Source organism: Lacerta agilis, chromosome 14 (genome assembly GCF_009819535.1).
Source record: "Lacerta agilis isolate rLacAgi1 chromosome 14, rLacAgi1.pri, whole genome shotgun sequence".
Lineage (NCBI taxonomy): Eukaryota > Metazoa > Chordata > Lepidosauria > Squamata > Lacertidae > Lacerta > Lacerta agilis.
The window spans coordinates 2,253,118-2,277,009 of record NC_046325.1 but is presented as its reverse complement, the minus strand read 5'-3'; the positions used below and the strand labels follow the sequence as shown (position 1 = coordinate 2,277,009).

The 23,892-nt window shown below is 44.3% G+C and overlaps 1 protein-coding gene across 4 annotated transcripts; it reads left to right on the top strand.

Moving 5' to 3' along the window:
• The first annotated feature begins 419 nt into the window (after positions 1–419).
• On the top strand, positions 420–23,038 carry ZCWPW1 (zinc finger CW-type and PWWP domain containing 1). Of its 4 annotated transcripts, XM_033170314.1 has the most exons (17): positions 420–489; positions 1,290–1,567; positions 4,131–4,209; positions 4,812–4,869; positions 7,838–7,986; positions 8,786–8,932; positions 10,689–10,805; positions 11,522–11,642; positions 15,470–15,545; positions 15,755–15,859; positions 17,168–17,251; positions 18,946–19,021; positions 19,128–19,225; positions 19,422–19,485; positions 19,725–19,730; positions 21,692–21,825; positions 22,115–22,255. In XM_033170314.1, exons 1-17 carry the CDS (start codon positions 465–467, stop codon positions 22,202–22,204), a joined length of 1,707 nt encoding a protein of 568 aa, XP_033026205.1. In that variant the 5' UTR covers positions 420–464; the 3' UTR covers positions 22,205–22,255. The 4 variants fall into 4 exon arrangements, with proteins under 4 accessions (XP_033026205.1, XP_033026204.1, XP_033026203.1 ...); XM_033170313.1 differs by lacking the exon at positions 19,725–19,730 and having other exon boundaries at positions 4,815–4,869; positions 21,688–21,825; positions 22,115–23,038; XM_033170312.1 differs by lacking the exon at positions 19,725–19,730 and having other exon boundaries at positions 21,688–21,825; positions 22,115–23,038.
• Positions 23,039–23,892: the final 854 nt, after the last annotated feature.

The following is a 23,892-nucleotide window of genomic DNA, read 5'->3' as shown; positions in this document are numbered from 1 at the left end:
GGAGGTAGAACATACCCATCATTATTAACAGCATAGATCCTCTCTAAATTTTTTTTTTTAAATCAGTTGTGCCTAGGGAGGAAAGCTATAAGGTCCAATTTACATTTGACAGAACATTCCAAGATCACACTGTTTAATTCCAAATTAATATTGAACTACACCCACACCCACACACACCTGTAAATAATGCTTTGACTCTGCATTGAGAACAGCTCTCATGGATTTTAATTGTGGTTAGATTACGCAGTTAGGATTCCTATCTGAAGGTAGGATTTAGGAAATGCAGGGAAATCCTGGGGCCGTTCCCCGTCTTCTATCTTCTCAAAGAACATAATAACTTTTAAAAAGAAAAATGAAAAACAGCTAATCATATATTTTTATTGCTTTCTCTTCCTTCCCCTCCTCTCTCTTTCCTTAAGTTAGACGAAAAACACACACCTCCATAGACACACTGCTGATACATAATGACAAGTCAGAACAATAAAGGCGGTAAGATCAGTGTGTGCTCTATTTATTTACTATATTTTAAAGGAAGTACTTTGTGGTGTGGGCGTGTTTCTCAGGTGCAAGTAAGGATCTGCTCCTGCTCCTGCTGCTGCTCCACACAGTGCTACAAAGAGCAACCCCCCTAGCTCTTTACCACCACCACTTTGTGCAAGCTCTTAAAGAAATTGCAAAGACTGCTCCATTTTATCCTTCCAAGGGAGGGAAAGAAAAGTGTGTGTGTGTATGTGTGTGTGTGTGTGTGTGTAGTGGTGGCGGTGGCAGCAGCAGCAACAACATGTGCCCGTTGCCACCACTGTCACTAGATGTGCACTTAAGCACTAGAGAGAAGGAGATTGTGTTTTCCAGTTACAATTGCGTTTTTGTTTCCCAAATAATGCCAAAGCCGAAAACTGTCAATTTAACTCTTGTCAAAAGCAGGGGAATGAGATTGACAAAGGTTATTCTCGGCTTTGAGAGGGAGTATGAACTCACAGCACAGCTTTCCCATGCTTTGCTGGGAGGAGTGCTTATATTCTGGAGCATTAAAATAAAAGGATGGCAGCAGTAATTAACTTTTTTTGGGGGAAAGTCTAGAACAGGATTTAGAAGGCTTGAGCAGTGCCTTCCAGATGTTTTTGACACCAACTCCCATCAGCTCCAGCCTGCACAGCTGGAGACTGACAGGTTGAGGAAGGCCTTGGATTTTCTGTCTCAGGCAGCAAAATGCCTTCTGTGATGTTACTATGTTACTAGCCATATGTTATTATGTGCTAAACAATGTGATGTGTTTTCTGCAATTTCAGAACCTGGGAAAGTGCCCAAAAGAACGTTTGCTCCCCCAGTAGCTAAATCTCACGAGCTCTTTGCAAAAGGGGAACTTCTAGAGCACCAGGGCAAACAGGAAGGTGCTGAAACTAAAGGCATTCCTGCTCCTCTGCACCATGTCCATGCCCCACGTGACAGAATTGCAGCCAAGCCCATCAAAACACCGAAAGCTCAAGATAAGAGGAAGGAAGGGAGCCCTACTGCTAGGACTGTAAAGGAAGAAGACTGCAAGAAGGATCCAGGCATGGCCAGAAATGTAGGCAGTAGAAATGCAAATGATTATCATTATTTATTGAATTTATATACCGCTATTTATTATATAGGTTTGCTCCCTCAAGGGAGGATTTTTCCAAGTCGAATCTTCAGAGCTCTCTGCTTGGAAGCTATTGGTAAAATATGCTAAAAAGCATATTTTAAAATAGTTAACATCCCATCCCACAAAAACCACTAAAGGTTTTGCCCTTCTCTTTTTCAGAGGATACTTAAATTGAGGGTTGTTTGGCCTGTGGATAGAGCAGGCATAGGCAACCTTCGGCCCTCCAGATGTTTTGGACTACAATTCCCATCATTCCTGACCACTGGTTCTGTTAGCTAGGGATCATGGGAGTTGTAGGCCAAAACATCTGGAGGGCCAAAGGTTGCCTATGCCTGGGATAGAGGGTCTGCCATGATTGAGGGAAAGACACCCTGCATATGTTCAGAAGCACCCTCATCTTTATTCTTCCACACACCCCAGGGCTGATCCCTGGCAATGGTTGAAAGCTTGTTAAATTTTGGCTCGGACTAAGCTATGAATGAGTCACATTTACCTCTGTACCGCTAGGGCACCGTGATTATACTTTGTGTTGCTAGGATGTAATCAACGTATGTTAGAGACACACTGTTTCAGGGACCTTTTTCCTAGCTCAGAGTTTTCTGCTGTTGAGAAAACTTGGGAAATGTGGTGTTTACAGTCAACAACAGAGGCATCCCTTTCTCTGAGGAGGTGTAGACTTAGGACTAATCTACACTGGTTGGTTATAACATTAAAAATGAGCTATAAAAATTTGACACCAGTGGGAGCTGTGAGCTGTGAGCTGCTGGCAATGGAAAAATACATTGAGCGATATATAACAATATTTAACGTTGTTTTTAATAGTGTTTTTAGAGATCAATGTAGATTCAGCCTTAGTTTAAAGCCCACATGAAATTTATATTCCTCCCCTCTCCTTTTTTTCAATTGGGGAATAGCTTGCCAGAGGTTATGATTTTCTTTGGCAATTATTAAGCATGGGCCTTGCTAACCTTATTTTTTATGCAAATTTCTTCCGAAGTTCAATAGCGCCTCTTCAGCAGGCCTTAAGCTGTACTCCTAAAAGGCAAGAGCACCACCCAGATGTGAATTAAAATGTGTGGAAATAACTTCAGGCAATGAGCAAGCGGTGCTGTGGGAAACAATTAGATAAATTCCTGCATTGCAGGGGGCTGGACTAGATGGCCCTTGGGATGCCTTCCAGCTCTGAGATTCTGTGATTCTATGAAAACTTTTCCCGCAGGAAACAAGCTAAACCTCTCTGAGGGGAGGTGCTAAATCTTGCACTGAAGGAATCTCATTATACAGGCCTCATTTTGCAGCTCCGTATTTCTGGAACGGAAGAGTGCTGTGGTTATGACCATCAGGTGCTTGCTTACTATTCTTCCACCAAGATCAAGTGTAGTATCTGTTCTTATTAGTTTAAATATTAAATATTAAGACACATTAAAAACTATTTAAAATGTTCAACTAAAATAATTAAAAAACAGGGCTAAAGCTAGTGATTAAAAACTGGTTTGACTAAAAATGTTTTCGATTTCTGTCTGGAAGACAATGGAGGGAGGGCCAGGTGAATGACCACAACAGGGAAGTAATTCCAAAGCCCTAGCCAGGTCCCTCGTGCTCATTTCCTGGGAAGCAGAGCCTGCAAAGCAGGTTGACCTGGGAGCAGGTGGTCCATGTGATAACTGGGTAGAAGACCATTTAGGATAGGGATTCCCAACATGGTGCCATGGTGCCCTCAGACATTGTTTTTTTAAAGAAACATGTTTTTTAACCACCATGGGTTGGGCTGGGCTTGAAAATAAAGAGCAGGCACATAGACGACCTGCCCTTCCCCCAGAATGTTTCTGGGCCTCACATTTAATCACAGAAATGTTGTGCTGGAATGTACCTTCCGCAAGGGTCATCTAGTCCAACCAAAAATAATACATTTATTCATTCACAAAAGTTTTATTCTACTTGATTGTAAGCAAGTCTCTAAGCAGTTTGCATTTGTGGGTATTTTGCCTATATTTTTCTTTCTTTGTTTTTTTGAGGGGGTTGCTTTGTTTTTGTTTGTTTGTTGGGGGGGTTGCTTGTTTTGTTTTAGTGTTGCCTGCTTTTTATTTTTTATTTGGTGTGTGTATGTCAGTGTTCTGCCTCATGCTTTTTTCAGAGGGGGTTTCCGAGAACTGGCAGTTTTTCTTTGGTGGAATGGGTATTTTATATTGACTGCAGCTATGCATAAGACTATTTTATAGTGACCGCAGCTATGTATAAGATGCATAAATGACCCTTGGTTTAAACCTTTACACTAGCAAACGACCTTGAAAACAGAGCAGTAATAAAGAACTAGAATGAATCCAGAGACAAAAACGTTCTGACCATTGAGGACCAAATAAAAGCCTGGCTGCCGCATTTTGGACCAGCCGAAGTTTCAAAGCTGTTTTAAAAGCAGCCCCTCTGCCAATGCTAGCCAGGGGCCTATGCTTACCGTACTATGCAGGGTGTGGTATTGTTGCTACATTTGCTCATCTTTTGGCAGGAAGAAGGTGGCCTCACCGATGCACAGTTCGAGGAGATTGTCCAGAGTGCGCTTCAGAAGCCTTTGCAGGAGTGTATGGGTATGCTGGTTGGGGTGAGGGAGAGACACAAGGGCAGAAAGATGTTGCTGTAACATAGACATGGCCACTAAAATCTGACGCACCTCACACACAAACACTTGGTCTTTAATTTCAGTTGGTTTTATTGTATGGTTCCCTTGAGGGGCAAACATGGAACACGGGACAAGGAGTATTGTAGTCTCCCCAAAGGCCCTCTGAATGACCCCTCCCCACAGCGGCAACATACCGGTAACATTGAGTTAAAGCAGGAATGTAGGAGGCTAGAGAGCTGAAACTGGCTTGCCCCACTTGGTTCCCGCAACTAGATGCTGCTTAAACTCTTGGGGTACTTGCTTTGCCTTGTGCCATAAAGTCTGCCATGAGTTGTGCCACTACAGTTGCAATCATATTCCTACTTACCTGGAAGTAACCCCCTTGAATTCAGTCAGACTTACATCTGAGAAGCTCTGTTAATGGCTGAAACTTTGGAAGCCTGTCAACTTTTGAAGATAATGTTTGGGAGCTGGCAGTGATTATCGCTCAAGCCAACATCAAACTATTTTATGAACTCATAATCCTTCAGGGCCTAGCTATTTAAAGCTGTATTGCTATTTTATTTCCAGAAGACTCTGTGAAGAGAACAATTTCGGCAAAGCCTACTGAGACACAAGATCTGGGAAGGTGAGTTGTATGGCTGCATATTCGGCCTCGCTGCTGAAGGCAGAGCACTCTTCGCGATCCCAGAGGCATTCCTAAGCTGTTCCTCAAAAACAATTTCTGTAATTTGCACCTTGAACATTGTGGGCTTGTGCTTCACTACTGCAGGGAAGGAACTGACCACAAACCAAGGAGCAAGGAGACCTTAAAGCAGGACCCAGGGAACCTTTTTCAACCCAAGCGCCACATTGCCTCTTAGAGAACCTACTGCAGCCGGGGTGGGGGGTAGGGGTGGGTACCTGACAGTGGTGGACAGTGCCAGAGGCAAAAGCAGGCAGAGCAATGGATGCAGATTTTACTTTTGTACAGTAGGCTAGTTTCTACACATACTCTCACACTCTTCTCTATCCTCCATCCAGGCAAGCAAAGGGCATTATCAGTGGTCAGGAACACATTCCAGCCAAGCACAAGCACTCAAGGAGGGTGCAAAGTGGGGCCGGTGAGGGGTGTGTGGCCTGGGGAATGTTCCAAGAGCCAGACAGAAAGGCCCATAGTGCTGCACTTGACTTCTAAACCTGACGTTCCCCATTCCTGCCCTAAAGATTGGGTGGACACATCAGATTAACTTCTCTCCCAGGCCTGTATTCCTCCTATCTTTCATATGGCGCAGTAACAAAGGCTAACAGATTTATGTACCTGACATTGTAAAGCAGGTTTGTTGAGCCTTTTCCCTCCTATGTCTTTAGCAGATATGTGACAAACAGGAATTCAGCAGGTAGAGCAGTTCACAACATGCAGCTCTGGTGATGGAGGAAAAGGGTTGCCTGCTTTGTTGTGCTACTGTGAAAGGTGTAGGGCCCCTGCTAGAAAAAAATATAGCTGGGAACTTTAGTTAGTCAGTATGAATTAGACAAGAAATGTGTGGCGATTTTCCAGCTAAAAAGCGACATAGGAATGATAATGAGCGCCTTGTAACATCACAGGTAAATCTGAAAGCTTGGATGGTATGGTTTTATTAAGAGGACAAGGAAAATTATCTCTTGCCAGAGGGAAGAAATATGAAGGAGGCAGTAAACAAATCTTGGTGTTGTGTTCCCATGAGGGCACACCAGCCCCAGCCAGTACAGCTATTTGGAGTTGTAGTCCAAACCATCTGGAGGGCACCAGGAAGGCTGACCTAAATTAATAAAAAAATCATAGATCTCTACCAGCAGTTTTATATTGTGAATTGCTAAACTTGCTCTGATACTCCCTCAAACGGCCTATTTCAATTTATGGGAGTGTTCTGTGTAAGTTGTGTGTGAATGTTATCTATTGAAGGACATAATGTGAAAGAAATTGCTGCTATCAGTGTGGGATTTTCATTCACGTTTGCAAACCAATGAAAGTGAAAGCTGATTTAAGCCTCAGTTGCGTAAAAAAAGCCCCAACACTGCCTACCTGGGCAATATTACTTAGAAAAGCAACACAGGAATCTCCAGGCATGTGAAAATCACGCTTTGGCCTCAGGGTGGTGCCCAAGTACAGGAAATATCTATGTAACAGAGTTTAGTTGGTGTTTCCAGGCGCCCTCCTTAGAATATTGTTAAAGAACACCTCCAATAGGACTTTGGTTTCTTACCTTACCTTTACCATAAGGTTCCAGAGCAATTTAAAATTCAGTTAAAAACAGTTTCAAACCAATTAAGGTCACAGGATTAGGGTAAGTCTTGAAAATATGTATCTCATGTCACAGAGACCAAGACAGGGGTGAAACTAGGCTTTCTTTCAGCAGGGTCAAAGACGCTGTTTGGCACACACACAACTGCACACGCATTTGCATACACATGCATACAAGCTGGGAGCCTCAAAGTCACCCCTCTGCAGGGGTCACCAGGGCAAACCCCAGCCATGGCTCTGGCCAAGGTTAAGAGGTGTGTCTTCTGCAGAAGGGACGTGGCACTTAACCCTTTCTGCACACATCTTTTCTCTGCCCAAAGCAACTTCCTGGCTGCATCAGGAGGCTGTAGCTAAACGTGCCTTTTAGATACACAGGGTAGACAATTGGAGGCGAGAAACAGTGGCAGGGGAAGAGAAACTTATTCTCTTAAAAAGCAAACTTTGGGGCTGAAAGAAGGTCCCTTATGTTTCTTGTGAGTGATGTAAAGTTCAGGGAAACCTTCACACAGCATCACTTCCCCTTGGATGAGGAGAATGCACTGATCTCCATGTTTATTTATTTAGCTACTGTACAAATTTTGGGGAATGATCCAGGAGGCTGAAGCATGTTATGCTACAGCCTTCCCAAGTCCATAGCAGTGGTGGTGAGCAACATGGTTCCTTCCTCTAGGGATGGGGGAGACATCCAAACTCATTTCTCATTTAGAGATGAACCTAATTTGCCCTTTCTGAAACACTATGAGAACAATGCCCCAGCTACCCCTCAAAATTCACATTTCTCTGAATTTTGAAGTACAGTTCTTCAAGCCAAGTAATGCGTTCAAAAATGTACATAGTAGGTTAAAGTGTGCATAAACATGTGTGCATGTTAGTGTAAATAGCATACAAAGGTATCTGAAGAAGTGTGCATGCACACGAAAGCTCATACCAAGAACAAACTTAGTTGGTCTCTAAGGTGCTACTGGAAGGAATTTTTTATTTTTTATTTTGTTTTGACTATGGCAGACCAACACGGCTACTTACCTGTAAAAGGTATTACAGTTAGGGAAAATTGGTCTGCAAAATTATTGGTCAAAATTTTATACAAGCATGAGTATATTAGGAAAAAATGAGCACTAAAATGCTGATGACTTTTCATGAGCACTTAAAAAATTCACAGAAATATGGACAACTGATCTTCCCACTGGAGAAATGAGAAACTGAGATTTGCTCACCCCTGCTGGAAACATACCAGTGCAACTTGTATCAATGTCCCCAAGCAGACTACTGTAGTTTTCATTATTCCACCCTACTGAAGTAGGCCCCAATTGTGTGCTTGTGCTCTTTTCTTCAGGGAGGCTTTGGGGGTCTCTCCAGCTGTGGAGGACGTTGCCTTTGGAAAGAAAAGTGAGGTGATTGTTTCAGAAATGGATCAGAAGCGGCATCTGCTTAAAAAAAAGAAACACAGAACACATTCTGTGAATAAGGACAGACAGGAGAAAAGTAAGCTTATGTACATATTACTATTTACTCTGGCTCTAGTACGCTCCCACTGCTAGTGTTTGAAACTATGTACACACGGCTTTGGCACAATTCATATCCTGTGGTTTCTTGAGAAACACTGTTGTTCAAACTATCTTCCATCCGATTTGAAAAGGAAAGCCACGTTCATTTTGCAGTTAAGCTGAGGTGTGTATGCTTGAGTCAGCCACTGAGCATGCTCAGATGACAGTTTTGTGAATAGGAGTTTTGGGGGGAGGCAATGCAGGCATGGAAAAACCAAACAGGTAATGTGCATCAGGTGAAGACACCCTTGCCCTCTCTTTGGTGTACACAGCAATGTGCAAATGCGATTTGAACCACAGTGGCAGAAACTACCTTGCTATGTTTTAAAACCCTAATGTGTACATAGCCTAAGTCTCTTGCATGAACAAACACTGAGCAAAACACACCAGGGATAAACCTTAGTTGAAATGAATGGGGGCTGTGCAAGATGGGAGCAGCAAGTGCCATTGGCCATGAGCCGAACATGTCAGGGTGGGTGGGAAGCCTGGCAAAGAGAAGTATCGCAGCACCAGTGCAGCCCTAGGGAGAGGGGCCACAAGCCCTGTGTAGGGCAGAGATCCACATTCTTTCCAGTGTTTCAAAACAAGTTGCTGCTGTTGACTGCCAGGCAGCTCATAGTTTCCTCCCCACAGTCACCAGCTCCACTGCTGCCACCCCACCACCGCTCTCCTGGTGTTTTTGCAAAGAGGCAAACACGGGCATGCATAACAACTTGTTTCTCTTTGTCTCCTGGCAGATGAGAAATCAGGAGGAGACAATGGAGGGCGTAAGGAAAACCGGAAAGGTGCACCCAAGAAGAAAGTTCAGGGCAACGCCCACATCCGCGTTGACCAAGAGGAAATGCAGGAGAAGGAGGAGGCAGACAGAGGAGGAAGTGGCTGCAGTGAGCTGAACCCTTCCTGCTGCTCCAGAGGGTTTTTAGGGAGGATGGTGAACAAATGGGGATGGGGGATTGAAGGCAGATCGGCCAGGCTGGCTTCGGAGCTCTGGTGGGCTGCAGCGCTCCTGCTTTTTTTGAGCACAGTCCACAGGGGAAAGCCCTGGACATTTGGCGGGGATTGATGCAACCTTAAATAACTTGCTGTAAGAACAAGAAAGTGAGCTGAGTGGCCCACTGCTTAAAAATAATAAAATGAAGTGCATTGCATCACAGAACACGTACAAAGGAGGCTGCAGAGCTGCTGCTTTTAGATATTCCATTAATTATGGGGAAACTACCAAGGGTATTGTGGCACCATAAAAACTATGACGGCAGTAGCTTTCTTTCTTGGGCTAGACTTCACCTGCATGAAATTGGCAGACGCATACAGTTGGGAGTATTGGAGGGTGGGGAGGGGGGTGTAGACAGTGGTCCAGAGGGCTGTGGAATATAAGAGGCTCTGTGACAATGCTTTTAAGCCAACTGTAAATGCAGGTAAGATGAGCACAGCGAACGCCATTCACAACAGCAGTGCTAATAGGTGACATTAGCCCAATGATCACTTTGTGAGGTTATTTTACCACCTGTAGTGGGAGAGGAAGCCATTCTCCTGATTTCTAGTTCAGCAGTTTCGTCATGAAGTCCTCCTTTCAAGGTCCTTTGTTGAATAATGATATTTTGGACAGATGCAGGCTGCCTCGGGAGATGCAGGACCTCTCTCCCACTGGTTTCTGAGTTGTTGCTGTCTTGGATGTCAGATTTGAGTCAATTTATTATTTTACATGGAGGTTGCCTATCCTATGTATAGAGGGGGGAAAGCATAGATATTGGTCCACAGGAGAAACGAAATCCAAAGTAGGACAATCATTGTATTAGGACCAACCAAAATGTCAGAAAAGCATGAGCACTTTTAAGTTCTCCAGAACTTAAACACCCATCGGGCTGGATGTTGAGGAAAACAGCGGGGGCGGGTGTGTGTGAGAGAGAATTTGGCATGGTGTTGCAGCCACAAAGTATGCAATTTGTCATTGTGGCTTTAACATCATACCAGCTTTCTTTCTTTCTTTCTTTCTTTCTCTCTCTCTCCACCCTCCTTCAGTTTTCTTTAATATCCAGCCCTTCTGGCTATTTGCATTTTTGTTGTTATTGTTCTGTGCACATGGGAAAAATACATTGTTGGCAGGTGATGGCATCTATCACATTCAACAATGAGCAGGTGAATGTTTTGACTGGTGTTCAGCAAGGACAGGCTTACCACCCAAGGCACATGAGAAGGAAGTGCCATTGTCTAAATGGGCTGTAAAATCATTGCTGATGCTTTGGAGTGGCTTTAATTAGGAGCTGTACATTGCAGCAAGTGGAATTGTGTCGCTTACTCTTCTGTGGTTATCTTGGGCACAGCTGAAGCATCCTGCATTTCAGAATCCCTGAAAACCTTGGCTTGTGGAAGCCCCAAGGAACAACCACATCTGAAGAGTTGAAAGCCCCAGTCTCCTCAGAAGATAGGAACACATATCTTCACATGGTAGCCCATAACATGGGTACAATTCACATTAAGACAGATTGCTTTAATCCCCTCTAACAGAAGTATCCATACACTTAGAGTTAGCCTGAGTGATGCTCATCTATTCCACCTGCACGTCCACCTTGTGCAGCTCCAAGCATGTTCCATAAAGCTGAAGTCCGCTGTTTCATGATTTCCCCCCTTTCATCACTCTAGGCTGGTGCATGGCATGGGTCCAGTGCTCTTATCCAACCTGTGAGAAGTGGAGGCGGCTTAGCAGTGACATAGACCCATCGGTTCTGTCTGAGGACTGGACGTGTAGCCAGAACCCAGGTAAAACAGAAGGGAAAGGCAAGCCTTTTCCTGCAGGGGCTGACAGACGTTTGGTGGCCTCTCCTTCCCTCAGTTAAATATGAAAATTGTGACTGCTCGGTGTCCTTCAGAACCCCTGTCTGCCTGGGCAACCTGTGGCTCTCCAGATGTTTTTAAACTCCAGCTCCCATCAGTCCCAGCCAGCATGGTCAGTAGTCCGGAAAGTTGTAGTCCATAAATCAGGTGAGATGATTAGAGGGCTGCTGCCAGTCAGAATAGACCAGACTTGGACTATAGCTCCCATCAGCCCTGGGCTGATAAAGAGTTCCAGCCCCAACATTTGGAAGGCACCAGGTTTGGGAAGACTGGAGTATCAGTCTGACCCAGGTGGCCCAATGAACATGAGATTATAAGGCATCACCATCATCATATGCTCTTGACCATTGTAAAATCTACCCTTTCAAAATGAAGGCGTCTTGTGGGAGTCTAGAACCTCTTCCAGTCACTGCAATGGGTTGCTTTTGGTGCCTTCTCTATGAGTTATTTTGTTTTGCTGCTGTCACTATGTATTGTACCTTATGCAGCAGTACAAAAGGAAGGGTCCCTGCCCCAAAGGGGCTTGTATTCGGTAAAGGGGAGGGAGAGGTGAAAAGGGGGAGGGGCAGAGAAAATGCATTTATTTCAATTACACAGACTTCCCAGATTCTTTTCAGCGGGGTATTTATTTTCCGTTGCAGATCTCGAGCACAACAGCTGCAGCATTCCAGAGGAAACATGGTCAGGGTCTGAAAATGAGGTGGTCTATGCTGTTTATATTCCTGGGTCAATCGTGTGGGCCAAGCAATATGGATACCCATGGTAGGGAAGGAACACACAACTCTCGGGTGCTTCTAGACAGAGGTCTGATATCACAAATGAGTCATAGAGGCTGCGTACACACTGCACCTTTGGAGCACATTCAAAGCACGTTATTTCCCTTAGAGAATTCTGGGCACTGTGCTTTTCCCTTCACAGAGTTACAGTTCCCGACAGCACCCTTTAACAAACTACAGTGCCCAGAATTCTTTGAGTGGGGGAAATGTGCTTCAGATGTATTTTAAAGGCATAGTGTGTATTCAGCCTCAGATACTGCAAACAGGCTGTTTTATAACATTTGATTTTCTGTGGATTAAGAGGGAGGAAATATTGGCTGGCATTTTGATGCTGATGAAGTTATGTGGATGCTGGGAGACACCTGCACAGATGAGCAGCAGCACCCATCCCACAACAATCAATCATACTTTTTACTATGTTTTTATCATTGGATGTTTTGTAAAGTGTTTCTAATGTTGTTGTTTAGGGAAGCTTTTAATGTGTGATATTTTAATGTATTTGATTTTTGTTGGAAGCCGCCCAGAGTGGCTGGGGAAATCCAGCCAGATGTGTGGGGTACAAATAATAAATATTATTATTATTATTACTATTGTACACTGCCCTGAGAACTTTCAGTAAATAATGGTATATAAATTGAAATAATGATGATGATGATGATGATGATGATGATAAGGTCCCCCTTTGCCCTTAACATAGGCAGAGATCCTCAACATGTGTTACAGGGATGCAAGTCCCGTTGAAACAAATGAGAGTGCCAAATTAGAAAGTGGGAGCCATAAACACAGCAGGCTTTATTTTTTAAAAAATGGGCTTCAGGATATCATGCAATGCAATGGCAAGAAAGTATTGATTGTGTGGGCAGCGCACTACACCGTGCTAAACAAACCAGTTTTCCAGTGCCAACTTATCATCAGGCTTGGAGCACAAAACAACAGTCCCAGCACTAGTTAACCAACACCCCCACACACCAAGGCAAAAATACACCTGCCCAAGTCTTTCAGAGTGAAAACCCCAGTTTTGCTCTGCTGTACTTAAATCTCATCTCCTTAAAAACCTCCGTTCTATGTATCTTGATCCCTGCAGTTTTTTCAGCTGCTGACCCTCCTTGAAAGACTTAGCCAAAATAGCCAATCTTTCTTAGCACCCTTGCCAGTACAGCAGCTGCAGTCTTTTGACAGAAAAACTGGCCAAGAATGGGGCCTCTTTGCCGCAGAAAGGGGAGCTCCCCAGAAACACAGCTTTACTTAGATGCCCACCGCATCTCCAGGCTTTATAGAATCATAGAATCTTAGAGTTGGAAGGGACCCCAAGTTTCATCTAGTTCAACCCCCTGCGATGCAGGAATCTCAGCTAAAGCATCCATGACAGAGGGTCATCCAACCTCTGTTTAAAAACCTACAAGGAAGGAGAGTCCACTACCTCTCATGGGAGTCTGTTCCACTGCTGAACAGTTCTTACTGTCAGAAAGTTTTTTCGAATGTTTAGTTGGAATCTCTTTTCTTGCAACTTGAAGCCATTGGTTCGAGTCCTACCCTCCAGAGCAGGAAAAAAGAAGCATGCTCCCTCCTCCATGTGACAACCCTTAAGATATTTGAAGATGGCTTTCATATCTCCTCAGTCTCCTCTTTTTCAGGCTATACTTACTCAGTTCCTTCAAACATTCCTTATAAGGCTTAGTTTCCAGATCCTTTATCATCTTGGTTGCCCTCCGCTGCATGCGTTCCAGCGTGTCAACATCCTTCTTAAATCGTGGTGCCCAGAACTGGACACAGTATTCCAAGTGTGGTCTGACTAAGGCAGAATAGAATGGTACTATTACTTCCCTTGATCTGGACACTGTACTTCTGTTGATGCAGCCTATAATAGCATTAGCTTTTTATGCTGCTGCATCACATTCTTGCCTCATGTTGAGCTTGTGGTCCACCAAGACCCCTAGATCCTTTTCAAATGTACTGCTAGTAAGCCAGGTGTCCCCCATCCTATATTTGTGCATCTGGTTCTTCCTGCCTAAGTGCAGAACCTTACATTTGTCCCTATTGAAATTCATTTGTTAGCTAGCGCCCAGTTCTCTAATCTGTTAAGGTCATTTTGAATTCTGATTCTCTCTTCTGCCACATTAGCTACCCCTCCCAGTTTGGTGTCATCTGCAAATTTGATGAGCAGCCCCTCAAGTCCTTCATCCAAGTCATTTATAAAGATGTTAAACAACAACAGGCCCAGGACAGACCCCTGCGGCACCCCACTTGTCACTTTTTTCCAGGATGATGAGGAACCATTAATGAGTACTATTTGTGCTATCCTCACAACAACCCTGTAAGGTAGGTTAGACTGAGACATTGTGATTGGCCTAAGGTCACCCAATGACTAAGTGGTGATTTGAATCCAGGTCCTGCCAGTTGTAGCCTTCCTCCATCCCATTCAGTTTTCCTCATGCATCATGTCTTTTTTAGGATTTACTGCTGGTTTTTGCAAGCAACATTGGGAGCCTTTTTGCCTAGAAAGTGGATTTATAAATGCTTAAAATAAATAAAAAGCAGCCTGACAATCTAACCACTAATTGCTCCTGGAATTGCCTTTTTTTTGTTTTCCTCAGTATCAAAAGAAAAACCAATGGAGCTGGGTAATCAAAGTCTCCCCACTCCCTACCAGAAACTAGCATTGGAGCAATTAAGAAAGGCTATTGAGAGGAGGCAATTAATAGGCTATTCATCACTAACCCCTTACTAATCAGGAAGCAATAAAACAGGCTGAACTTGCAAACAGGAAGCATTTAATTAAAGGCACAGAATCCCTGAAAAGCCTCAATAGCACTTGACCCACACAGGTCAGGGAGACACTACAACGATGTTTTATTGCAAAAACAATATGCAGCACCACAGACCATGTCTGAGAAAACAAAGGAAAGCAACATAGAAAAATCCTGGTATGCAACAACTGACTGCTCCATAAAAAGTATGTGAGCAAAGGATGACAATTGTAGAGAGACAGACTACTGCAGAAGCAACCACTGTATGAGGTCACTATATGCATCTCCTTTTGTTGACACTAGCCCTTTGCAGGTGTGATGAGAGAGAAGGCATGTACTTGCTAGTCCTGCCTCCTCCATGACATCTGTATGCCCAGATTCACCACTTTCCTTGCATTGGAGGTGCAAGAGATGTGGGAGGCCTCTGCATGCAGCTTAGAGCCCTGATCCCACACCTCCATGAGAGCCTCTATGAGAACAGCAAACTCCCGGTTCAGACCATTGCTTTCAGTGCATGCACAGTAGTGGGTCCACACATAGGGATGCAATGGATGCTAAGGAAACGAACCTCTGCTCTTCCTCAGGCAAGTTCTGTGTGGAAACTGAATGGCTTCCCTCTGCAGAAGCCATGCTGATTATTCCCTTGCAAGGCTTGTTCTTCTATAATATACAATCATCTGTATGCTTAACATTTTAAGCATTCAAAATACCTTTCCACCAATTTACTTCTGGACAAAAATTGGTATTGCATATCTTGTCTTCTGGTCCTCGCAGAAGGGCAAAAGGTAAAAACAAAAAAAAACCAAACAAAAAAAAACCCCGGTCCTTCTAAAGGAGGCTGGTTTTAATAGTAACATTTGTTAGTTAAAAGATGAACAAATTGGCATTTGAGGTCTTCAAAAGGTATTTTGGGGCCAAATGGGCCATATGAAGAAGTTGTTTGCTTTTTTTAACAGGACTTCAAAATATTTCCCAGTCCTCTGTTAGCAGCTAGCAGAAGCTAGGATTGGCCTGGCGGTATCTTCACTACAGTGTCTTTTGCTCTTTTCCAACCATGTGTTTATAGGTGGCCTGGGATTATAGAGGCTGATCCAGACATTGGAGAGTACTTCCTGTTCTCTTCTCAGGCGGATTCACTTCCTGTTAAGTATTATGTATATTTATTTTATATTGTGCTTGCATTGTCGGTGGGGATAAATCTGACTTTATCCCTAAGGCAATCACATCTCAGCTCCAGGTGAAAGGTTCTTACCCACATTAGACCTTATCCGAGATGTGTTCACACGCTGTCTCTCACAAGCATGGCCACCCACCACAACTGACATGCTCTCTGTTTCAATTCCCATTTCAGTGCAAGTACCATGTGACCTTCTTTGGCAGCTCTGTGACCCGGGCTTGGATCTCTGCCTCCATGCTGAGGAACTTTGAGGAATCTTATGTGAAGGGAAATGTTGTGGTAAGTAGGGCTTTTTGCTAATGGTGGCTTGTTCACAAAATAAGGTGTCCCAGTCTCCATGAGGTTGTGGGTTCTAAGAGGGTCCAGTGAATAGGAGGTGCCTTTTGAAAGGGAGCAGGATCTGGAGGAAGTTACAAACAATAGCTGGGGAAAGTGAAGACTTCCCAATGCTTGCTCTTTTGCGGGTGGGATCCAGAACAGTCGCATTCAGGCATAAGAACATAAGAAGAGCCTTCTGGATCAAGGCATTATGGCCCATCCAATCCGGCATCCTGTTCTCGCAGTGGTCAGTCGGATGTACCCATGGGAAACCCACAAACAAGATTCTAGCACAAGAGCCCTCTTCCCCTCCTGTGGTTTCCAGCAACATTGCTGCCTCCAATGTGGGGGCAAAGCATAACCATCATGGTTTGTAACCATCAACATAGTCCTCTCCTTCATAAATTTGTCTGATCCTCTTTTAAAGCCACCCAAGTTGGTGGCCATCCCTGCCTCCTGTAGGAGGGAGTTCCATAGTTTAATTATGTGCTGTGTGAAGTATGGTACTTTGCTTTGCATGATTAAAGTGGAATGGGCACTCTTGTGCAACAAACCTGATTCCCCCTCAAAAAAAGAAGAAGCAGATATTATGCAGTAAGGAAAAAGACAGGAAAATGCACTGGAAATTATGTGATAACAGTTGCTTGATACGACATTGTATATCCTCCCTGCAAACAAATCAAAATGAGTGCTCAATAAACAGGTTGTCTGCAAGCTGCCAAAATCTGCTGGCAAAGCTGGTGTGTATGTGTGTGATTTCTGCAAGCTTCTTAATCTTAAGATCAGAGGAGAACTTTGTCCCCGTCCCCCATTCCCTCCATCTGCAATCCAGCCCTGCAATTTGGAAATACAGTTGCCTCATTAGGCCCCAGCTGCACAATGAACTTGGATTAATTTCAGAGCTGTCCAGCTATCATGACTTCCCCCAAGGCACCTTGGGAATTGTAGCTCTAGGAGGGTCAATTTAGGTGCGGTAGCTGCAGATCTGTGTATTGAAACTCAGATTTGCCCCAGACATGTAGAAAGAGGAGCAAAAGTGGCATGCGGATAAGGAATGCAGAATTTCCCCCTCATCTGTTTCTTACTTCCCTGCAGCCACCTTTCCCATGCATAGAGGAGAAAAGCTTTGGGAGGGACAGACTCTGGGGAGGTAAACCACACATGGGCCAAGTGTTTAGCACACACCCCATTGATGTTAAGAAGCAGCATCCACACACAGTCTCTCCTCACTTCTTAAATTATAGCTATGTTCTGTATTTTCTTTTTGAGGACAAGCTAAAGAACAAAGGTGACAAGAGAGATTTTGAAGCTGCTGTGAAGATGGCAAACGAAGCAGAGCAATTAAGCATTCAGGTGTGACACAGGCAGGCTTCATGAACCACCCCACCCAATGTACCTAGGTTGATTTGTCTCTGGAATAATTGCATCCTTTGCTTTCACACTTTTTGCAGAGAGTCTAGAGGATGTTATTGGCAGATCATTGGAGCCCAATATCTTCTGTGTTCTCCTGTATTTTCTCAGACATGATCTGTGTAGCAATTTTTGTATGGAATGAAATGGAAATCCTACTGATTTAGAATAGCCCACTTTACAGCCAAGAAGAGCTATCAAAGCAACTTACAAAACATTCTTGCAATGGAAAATCCCATTCTAGTCTTTAACAGAAATTGAAATAACATGAGATTCTTAAGGATGCATTTCCTGCCATCATACTTGATCTTCCCTGGTGTTGCCCTCTAACCTCCACCTACTAGGCAGCAGGACCCATTGGGAACCTTGGAGGCAAGTGAGTGAGCAGCTGGAGCTCACTCAGATTTCAGCACCATCCTGTCTGAAATAAAAGGTTATTGTGGGTCTTTAGAGCCACTGATTTAAAAAAAAAAAGAATTAAAAAACTTCTCCCTTCCAGCTTTGGCCTGTCATTGTTTTCTGTTGTGGGATTCTTGATACATTGCTCCTTAATTAGTCATTTTATGTTCCCTGTGACTAATGTTTGTGTGGGGGAACAACAAGGGGAGAGGACTTCCTTTCGTTATTTCATTTCATTTTCTATCATCACTAGCAACTTGCAGCAGCTGAATAGCAGCCTAGCAAGCCCTTGCGCTAATGCACAGCTCCCCATTCACATCTGTGGGTGTTGCACGATAGTGTATTCTGTGAATCCCATTTTGAATGAGTGGAGGAAGCGCAATACACTGATTGCACAATTTTTTTTTGTTTCGTTTTAACTTTTAGAATCCCCTTACGAGCCTTTTCTTTCCTCACCTAAAATCTGTCATGGTATAAAGTGTGCGGCCACACAAGATGAACTGCTGCTGTTAAATGAGGAAGTTGTCTAGCTCCACTGTTGGTTTTGCATCCCTTCTCCTTGGATAAAACCAGTATACAGCAGGGGCTGATAGTTTTGCCCTGGGTCTAGATTACTAATCTACATGCATGTTCTTAACCCAGTCCAACCCAGATCCAATAGCAAGGAGGAAATCCGTGCACTCAAATGCATAGAATCATAGAACTGTATAGTTGGAAGGGTACCCCAAGGGTCATCTAGTCCAACCCCCTGCAATGCAGGAATCTCAGCTAGATCATATGTGTCAGATGGCCATCCAACACTGCTTCAAAACCTCCAAGGAAGGAGAGTCCACCACCCTCATGGGAGTCTGTTCCACTGTCATACAGTTTTTCCTAAAGTTTAGTTGTAATCTCCTTTCTTGTAACTTGAATCCATAGGTTTGGGTCCTAGCCATGAATATATTATGTGTGGGGAAGAAAATCCTAGCTTAAGCCAACTGGGGCTTCTAGTTGAGCAGGGCTAGTTTATAATTCCAAGGCTGTGGTTTGGAATCTGTGGCATAAGACGAGAGTGCTTCTGAGTCCATGCAGAGATAGCCTATCCTCTGAGTTGCCATATTTTTGGAGCTGGGGCAACTGACCTCCAGGGCAAAAGGCAAGGCAGCTGGGAGCCCCAGCCTTTCTCTCCAATTAGAAATTGGGTACCAATTGAAGTATATCAGTACTATAACACCTACTTTTCTCTTTCACCGCACTAGGAGAGAATAAGGATATTTGGATTCTATAGCCGATTCAGCGGGAGAGAGTCACCTAAAAACAACAGAGACTTGAAAGGTACCTTAACATGCAGGATGGGGTCAGAAGTCAGAATATTGTCAGACAAGCTGAAAGACAGACCCCGTCCCTCACCCTGCACTCTTTGTTCCTTTTTGCATCATAGATAATGTACACATTACCTGTAAGCCTCCTGCCAAGAGGATTCGAGAACCAAGGGGTGGGAAGAAAAATGTATCAACGTCAAACAAGAGCCAAGAAAAGGTTGGTTCAGTCTTTGCACTTTTAGAAATGTTTGGGCATCTCCCCGCTTTTAACAATCTGGCTGCTGCAGAAGCCCCCTTCATATGTTTTCCTAACAGTCCATTGCGAGGAAGGTAGATGTTATTGGTCTAGTGAAGTTTTAGTAGGTCCATCATGTTCTCTCTGTTAACATTAACAAATAGTATCTCTCTCCTAGCTTCTGCCTGAGACACCAGTGATGAAATCTGATGGAGATTTCAAAAAGAAAACCAACATAAAAGGTGAGGTTTTGACCAATCACCCTCCCTAGCAACCTCAACCTCAGGCCTCTCTTCTCTTTTAAGCTATGTGCCATAACTGTGAGTGCAAGCTAGCATAGGCTACTGACAGGATCAACTTGGTGTGTGGTTTTTTTTGGGGGGGGCAGGGTGTATTCTGCAACATATCATTGATGCAATCAAGACTTTATTAATAGTTCTGCTGTGCTTCCCCAATGCTACCATGTTGTTCCCATCTGTAGGGGCAACTTTTGTGCTACAGTAAAACAAAAGCAGGGCAACAGCCACCCCGGAACATTTGTGTTTACTATTTATTTATGTATGCAAATATTTAGAAACTTGCACTTTTGTAAAAAGAAAGAGAGAGAGAGATATACAAATCACAAGGTGATATACAACCTGAAAACACAACACTGCAGTAAATTTTAAAATGTCAGGCACATCAGTAAAAGCTGGTTGGCAAAGAATCTGAGATTTGAAAGGCCCGTTTAAATACAGTGGTACCTCAGTTTACGAACTTAATCCATTCCGGAAGTCCGTTCTTAAACCAAAATTGTTCTTAAACCGAGGCACACTTTCCCCAATGAGGCCTCCCGCCGCCTGTGCCCTTCCACAGTTCGGATTCCGTTCTTAGACTGAGGTGAAGTTCTCAAACTGGGACACTATTTCCGGGTTTGTAAACCAAATCGTTCTTAAACCGGACTGTTCTTAAACCAAGGTACCACTGTATTACGGTTTTCTGCACTAGCTGCATTTTCTGGACCAGCCTTTCTCAACCTTGGGTCCCTAGATGTTGTACTACAACTCCCATCTTCCCTGACCACTGGTCCTGCTAGCTAGGGATGGTGGGAGTTGTAGTCCAACAACAACTGGGGACCCAAGGTTAAGAAAGGCTGTTCTGGACCATATAGAAGGGCAGCCCCATGTAAAACATGTTGCAGTAATCACGTCTTTGGGGTTATCAGTGCATGAACTCCAGGGGTCAGGCTTTCCTAGTCCAGGAGTGGTTGCAGCTGGCATACCAACAGAAACTGGTGGAAGGCACTCCTAGCCACGGAGGTCACTTGGGCCTCTAATCACAAAGATGGATTCAGGAATACCTCCAAGCTGCAAACCAGATCCTTCGGTGGGAGTGCTACCCTGTCTAGAACAGGCAGTTGACCTTTACACTGGACACAGGAGCCATCCACCCATAAGGCCCCCCTATTTCTAAGTGTCAAGGTCAGCTTCTTGGCCCGCATCCAGTCCACCACTGCATCCAGGCACCAGTCCAGGGCTTGCACAGCGTCTCCTGACTCAGATGTAATGGAGAAATTGAGCTCAGTACCATCAGTATACAGATGACACCTTGCACCACGCGTCCTAATGCCTACTCCCCGTGGCTTCAAATAGGTGTTGTGTAGCATTGGGGGGAAAGAGGTGCCCTTTGGCACTTCACAGGGTAAGCACCAGGAGCCCTAAAGAGTATTCTCTCTACTTGGGACATGATCCTGCAGGGTAGGAAGAGAGGCACTGTGGCACAGTGCCACCAGTTCCCATCCCGCAGAGTCAGCCCAGAAGGATACCATGGTTAATGGTATCAAAAACTGCTGAGAGATTGAGCAGAAGGAGCAGGGTTGCACTCTCCCTGTTCTTTTCTCTATAAATAAAGGTCATCCATCAGGGCAACCAAGGCTGATTCGGTCCTGAACCCAGACTGGGATGGATAGAGGTGATCAGTCTCATCCAGGAATGTTTGCACTTGTTCCGCCACAACCCTCTCTATCGCCTTCCCTAAAAAGGGGATATTTGTGACCAAGTGATAGTTGTTAATTGGGTCCGTAACCAGCTTCTTTAGTAGTGGCAGCACTGCCACCCCCTTTAAAGGAGCAGGCACCTCTCCCTCGCACAGTGAAACATTCACTACATCTTGGACCCACCCGATCAAGCCCCCACAGCTTGTTTCCACCTGCCCTGAAAAGCAGAGATCCATAGGGCATGTAGTCAGGCACATACCTGCCGGTACCTTGAGTAGTGTGACCTCCCTGAAACTTCTGCAGGCACAAGCAGCATTGAAAGTCTGCTGATTTGTAACCGCCCCATAACACCATGAGCACAAAGCTTGATGCATACTCAATAAAAAGGATATCTGGAGGGGCCCCAGGTTAACCTTAAATCCATCAAAAAGAAGAAGGAAAGTAGCATATATACAACTTGTTCACACAGGAGCAAAAAAAAGCAAGTCATCAACTGAAGTTACCCCACTTTCGGCAAAGAGGAGCAGGAAAGAAACAGCAGACCCCAAAGCTGCTGCTGTGCCGAAAGGATCTGTCCAAACGAAGGCACGTTGGGATGCTCAAAAAGGTAAGAGAGAGCACCTTGCTCTGTATGTGAGAAACCTATAAAGTTTGCTGCTATGTGAGCCCAAAAGCACAACTGGGAATGAAATCCCAAGTTGTGAAGCCTTTTTGTTATTAGTTCAATACTTGTCTGACATTCTATTTAGCACCCAGCAAAGGAAGGCGGTAGAAGGGACTGTTTTGCTCTGGCAAGCGGGTTGTTCTACGCCCTTAGTCGCAGGAGAGGATATTGTTCTCCTCATGCAGGATAACTCTTTGGGGAGCTCTTCACTGGTTTTTGTGTTCCTCTCAAGGTTCTAAGAGCTCATTCGCTGCGCCATGGGCTAAGAGTGCCAAAGCTGAGCAGCTCAGCTCTTGCAGACACAGCAGCAGCCCTCCCTTAGTGCTCTCCAGTTATCCAAGCCAGAAAGACAGTATGAGCAAGGCTGATGTCTCCCCAGTGACAGAAACTGAACTGATGTTGAACAGGGGTGTTGTGGGTCTTGAGGAGTCAAGTGAAGCCGTGGCCCAGGAGAAAGAAGAAGATGAAACCTTCGGCAGCCAGGAGATGGCTGTCTTTGCTGAGGAGAAGAATTACTCTTCTGATGACTTTTCCTTGGTCTTGTTTGAAGAGTAGCCTTTCAGAAAGAGGTGTGTCCTGACCTCAAGTGTAAAGGGTGGGTAATTTATTCATCTAGATAAGCCTTCCCCACCCAGCCTGGTGCCTTCTAGGTGTTGTGGACTACAACTCCCATCAACCCCAGACAGAATATCTGGAGGGCACCAGGTTGGGGACAGCTGCTAGATCTTACTACAGATAGTCGTGAGTTTGAGAGCACTGATGGAAAGTAGACAACTAAGCATAGCAGAGGATGTGGGGAAAAGGTTCTTGCAGCTTTGATTCTTGAGTTTAATCCACCTAGGAAGTTTGTGACAGCTTGTTTTTAAACAGGGCTGTGAAAATTCCCCTTTCCCGTTCCTTGGTTAAACAGGCAACTGGAATCACAGCTATAAACATGACAAGGAAAGTAAATTCACCCTTTAATAAATCTGATTGACTCTTTTAGAACTTAGTGCAAAAGAGAAACCAGGTGAAATGGTAATCAAAATTTAGGAGTTGTTTTCCACCCATTTGGAAGTTTACAAAAGCTCTTGTCTGTGTTTAAAGATGTACAACATCTCCCCCAAACTGTTTATAATTACAATTCAGCAAATCTCTATTAAAATCTGGTTTTGGATCTAACTGAGTGTCCTCCTGTTTTACCGATATCATAAATGCTAGAAGCATGGTTGTACGGAGACTGATAAAATGTACAACACACACACAGCTACCACAGTTGGGAGGAATAATTCAAGTCACTCATTCACACAAACATAGACTATGCTGTTGTCTGCAACAAAGGCACTAACAAGTTTGTATCAGAAAGCTTTGTATTTAACTTCTGATCATCAGCCTGATCTTATTAAAGTTTTATTCAAGGTACAACAGCACACGGACAGCAGACCAGGGCTGGAGAACCTGTGGCTTTCTCAGTGTTGTAAGAACACAGTTCCCGTCATTCCTCACTATTAGCCTTCAGCAGGGGCTGAAGTCGTCCCACAATATTTGGTCACAGGTTTCCCTGCCATATGCAACCAATCTTAAAAGAATCTTGTTCTGTCACTTCTCACATGGCTCACTAATATGTTCACGTCAGCCCTATATGCTTCTTTCAGATCCATTAGCCTGCTTGTCTCCCTGCCTTATTCAAGCTCAGCGCATGAAAGATAGCTGAGTTACACCAAAGTACACTGAAGTGTGCATTGCATGGTTGTTCTACCTGTCGTTTGGTGAATTTGTTCTTTTAACTTTGCTGTAAGAAATCAAAAGAGAGAAACTCTGGGCTGTAGGAAGGGGAGGAGGATAATTAGAAACTATAGTTTCCTTGAGATATGCTCTGTATACACATATTCTTCAATTTCCCCTTCGTTCTCTTCCCATGTATAGAGCTCAGAGCAATGTGGTAGAGTGGTTAGAGTGTGGCCTAGAACCAGCCTGGCTGTAGGAAACCCAGACACAAATTGCCATTCAGCCCTGTAGTTCACTGGGCGA

Bases quoted from the DNA above. Each gene is read 5' to 3' on its own strand.
- ZCWPW1 (XM_033170312.1), top strand. From the start codon at position 465: ATGACAAGTCAGAACAATAAAGGCG. The intron at 15,546-15,754 runs GTTAAGTATTAT...TTCCCATTTCAG, and splicing joins CTCAGGCGGATTCACTTCCT to TGCAAGTACCATGTGACCTT. The intron at 19,226-19,421 runs GTTGGTTCAGTC...TCTCTCTCCTAG, and splicing joins CAAACAAGAGCCAAGAAAAG to CTTCTGCCTGAGACACCAGT.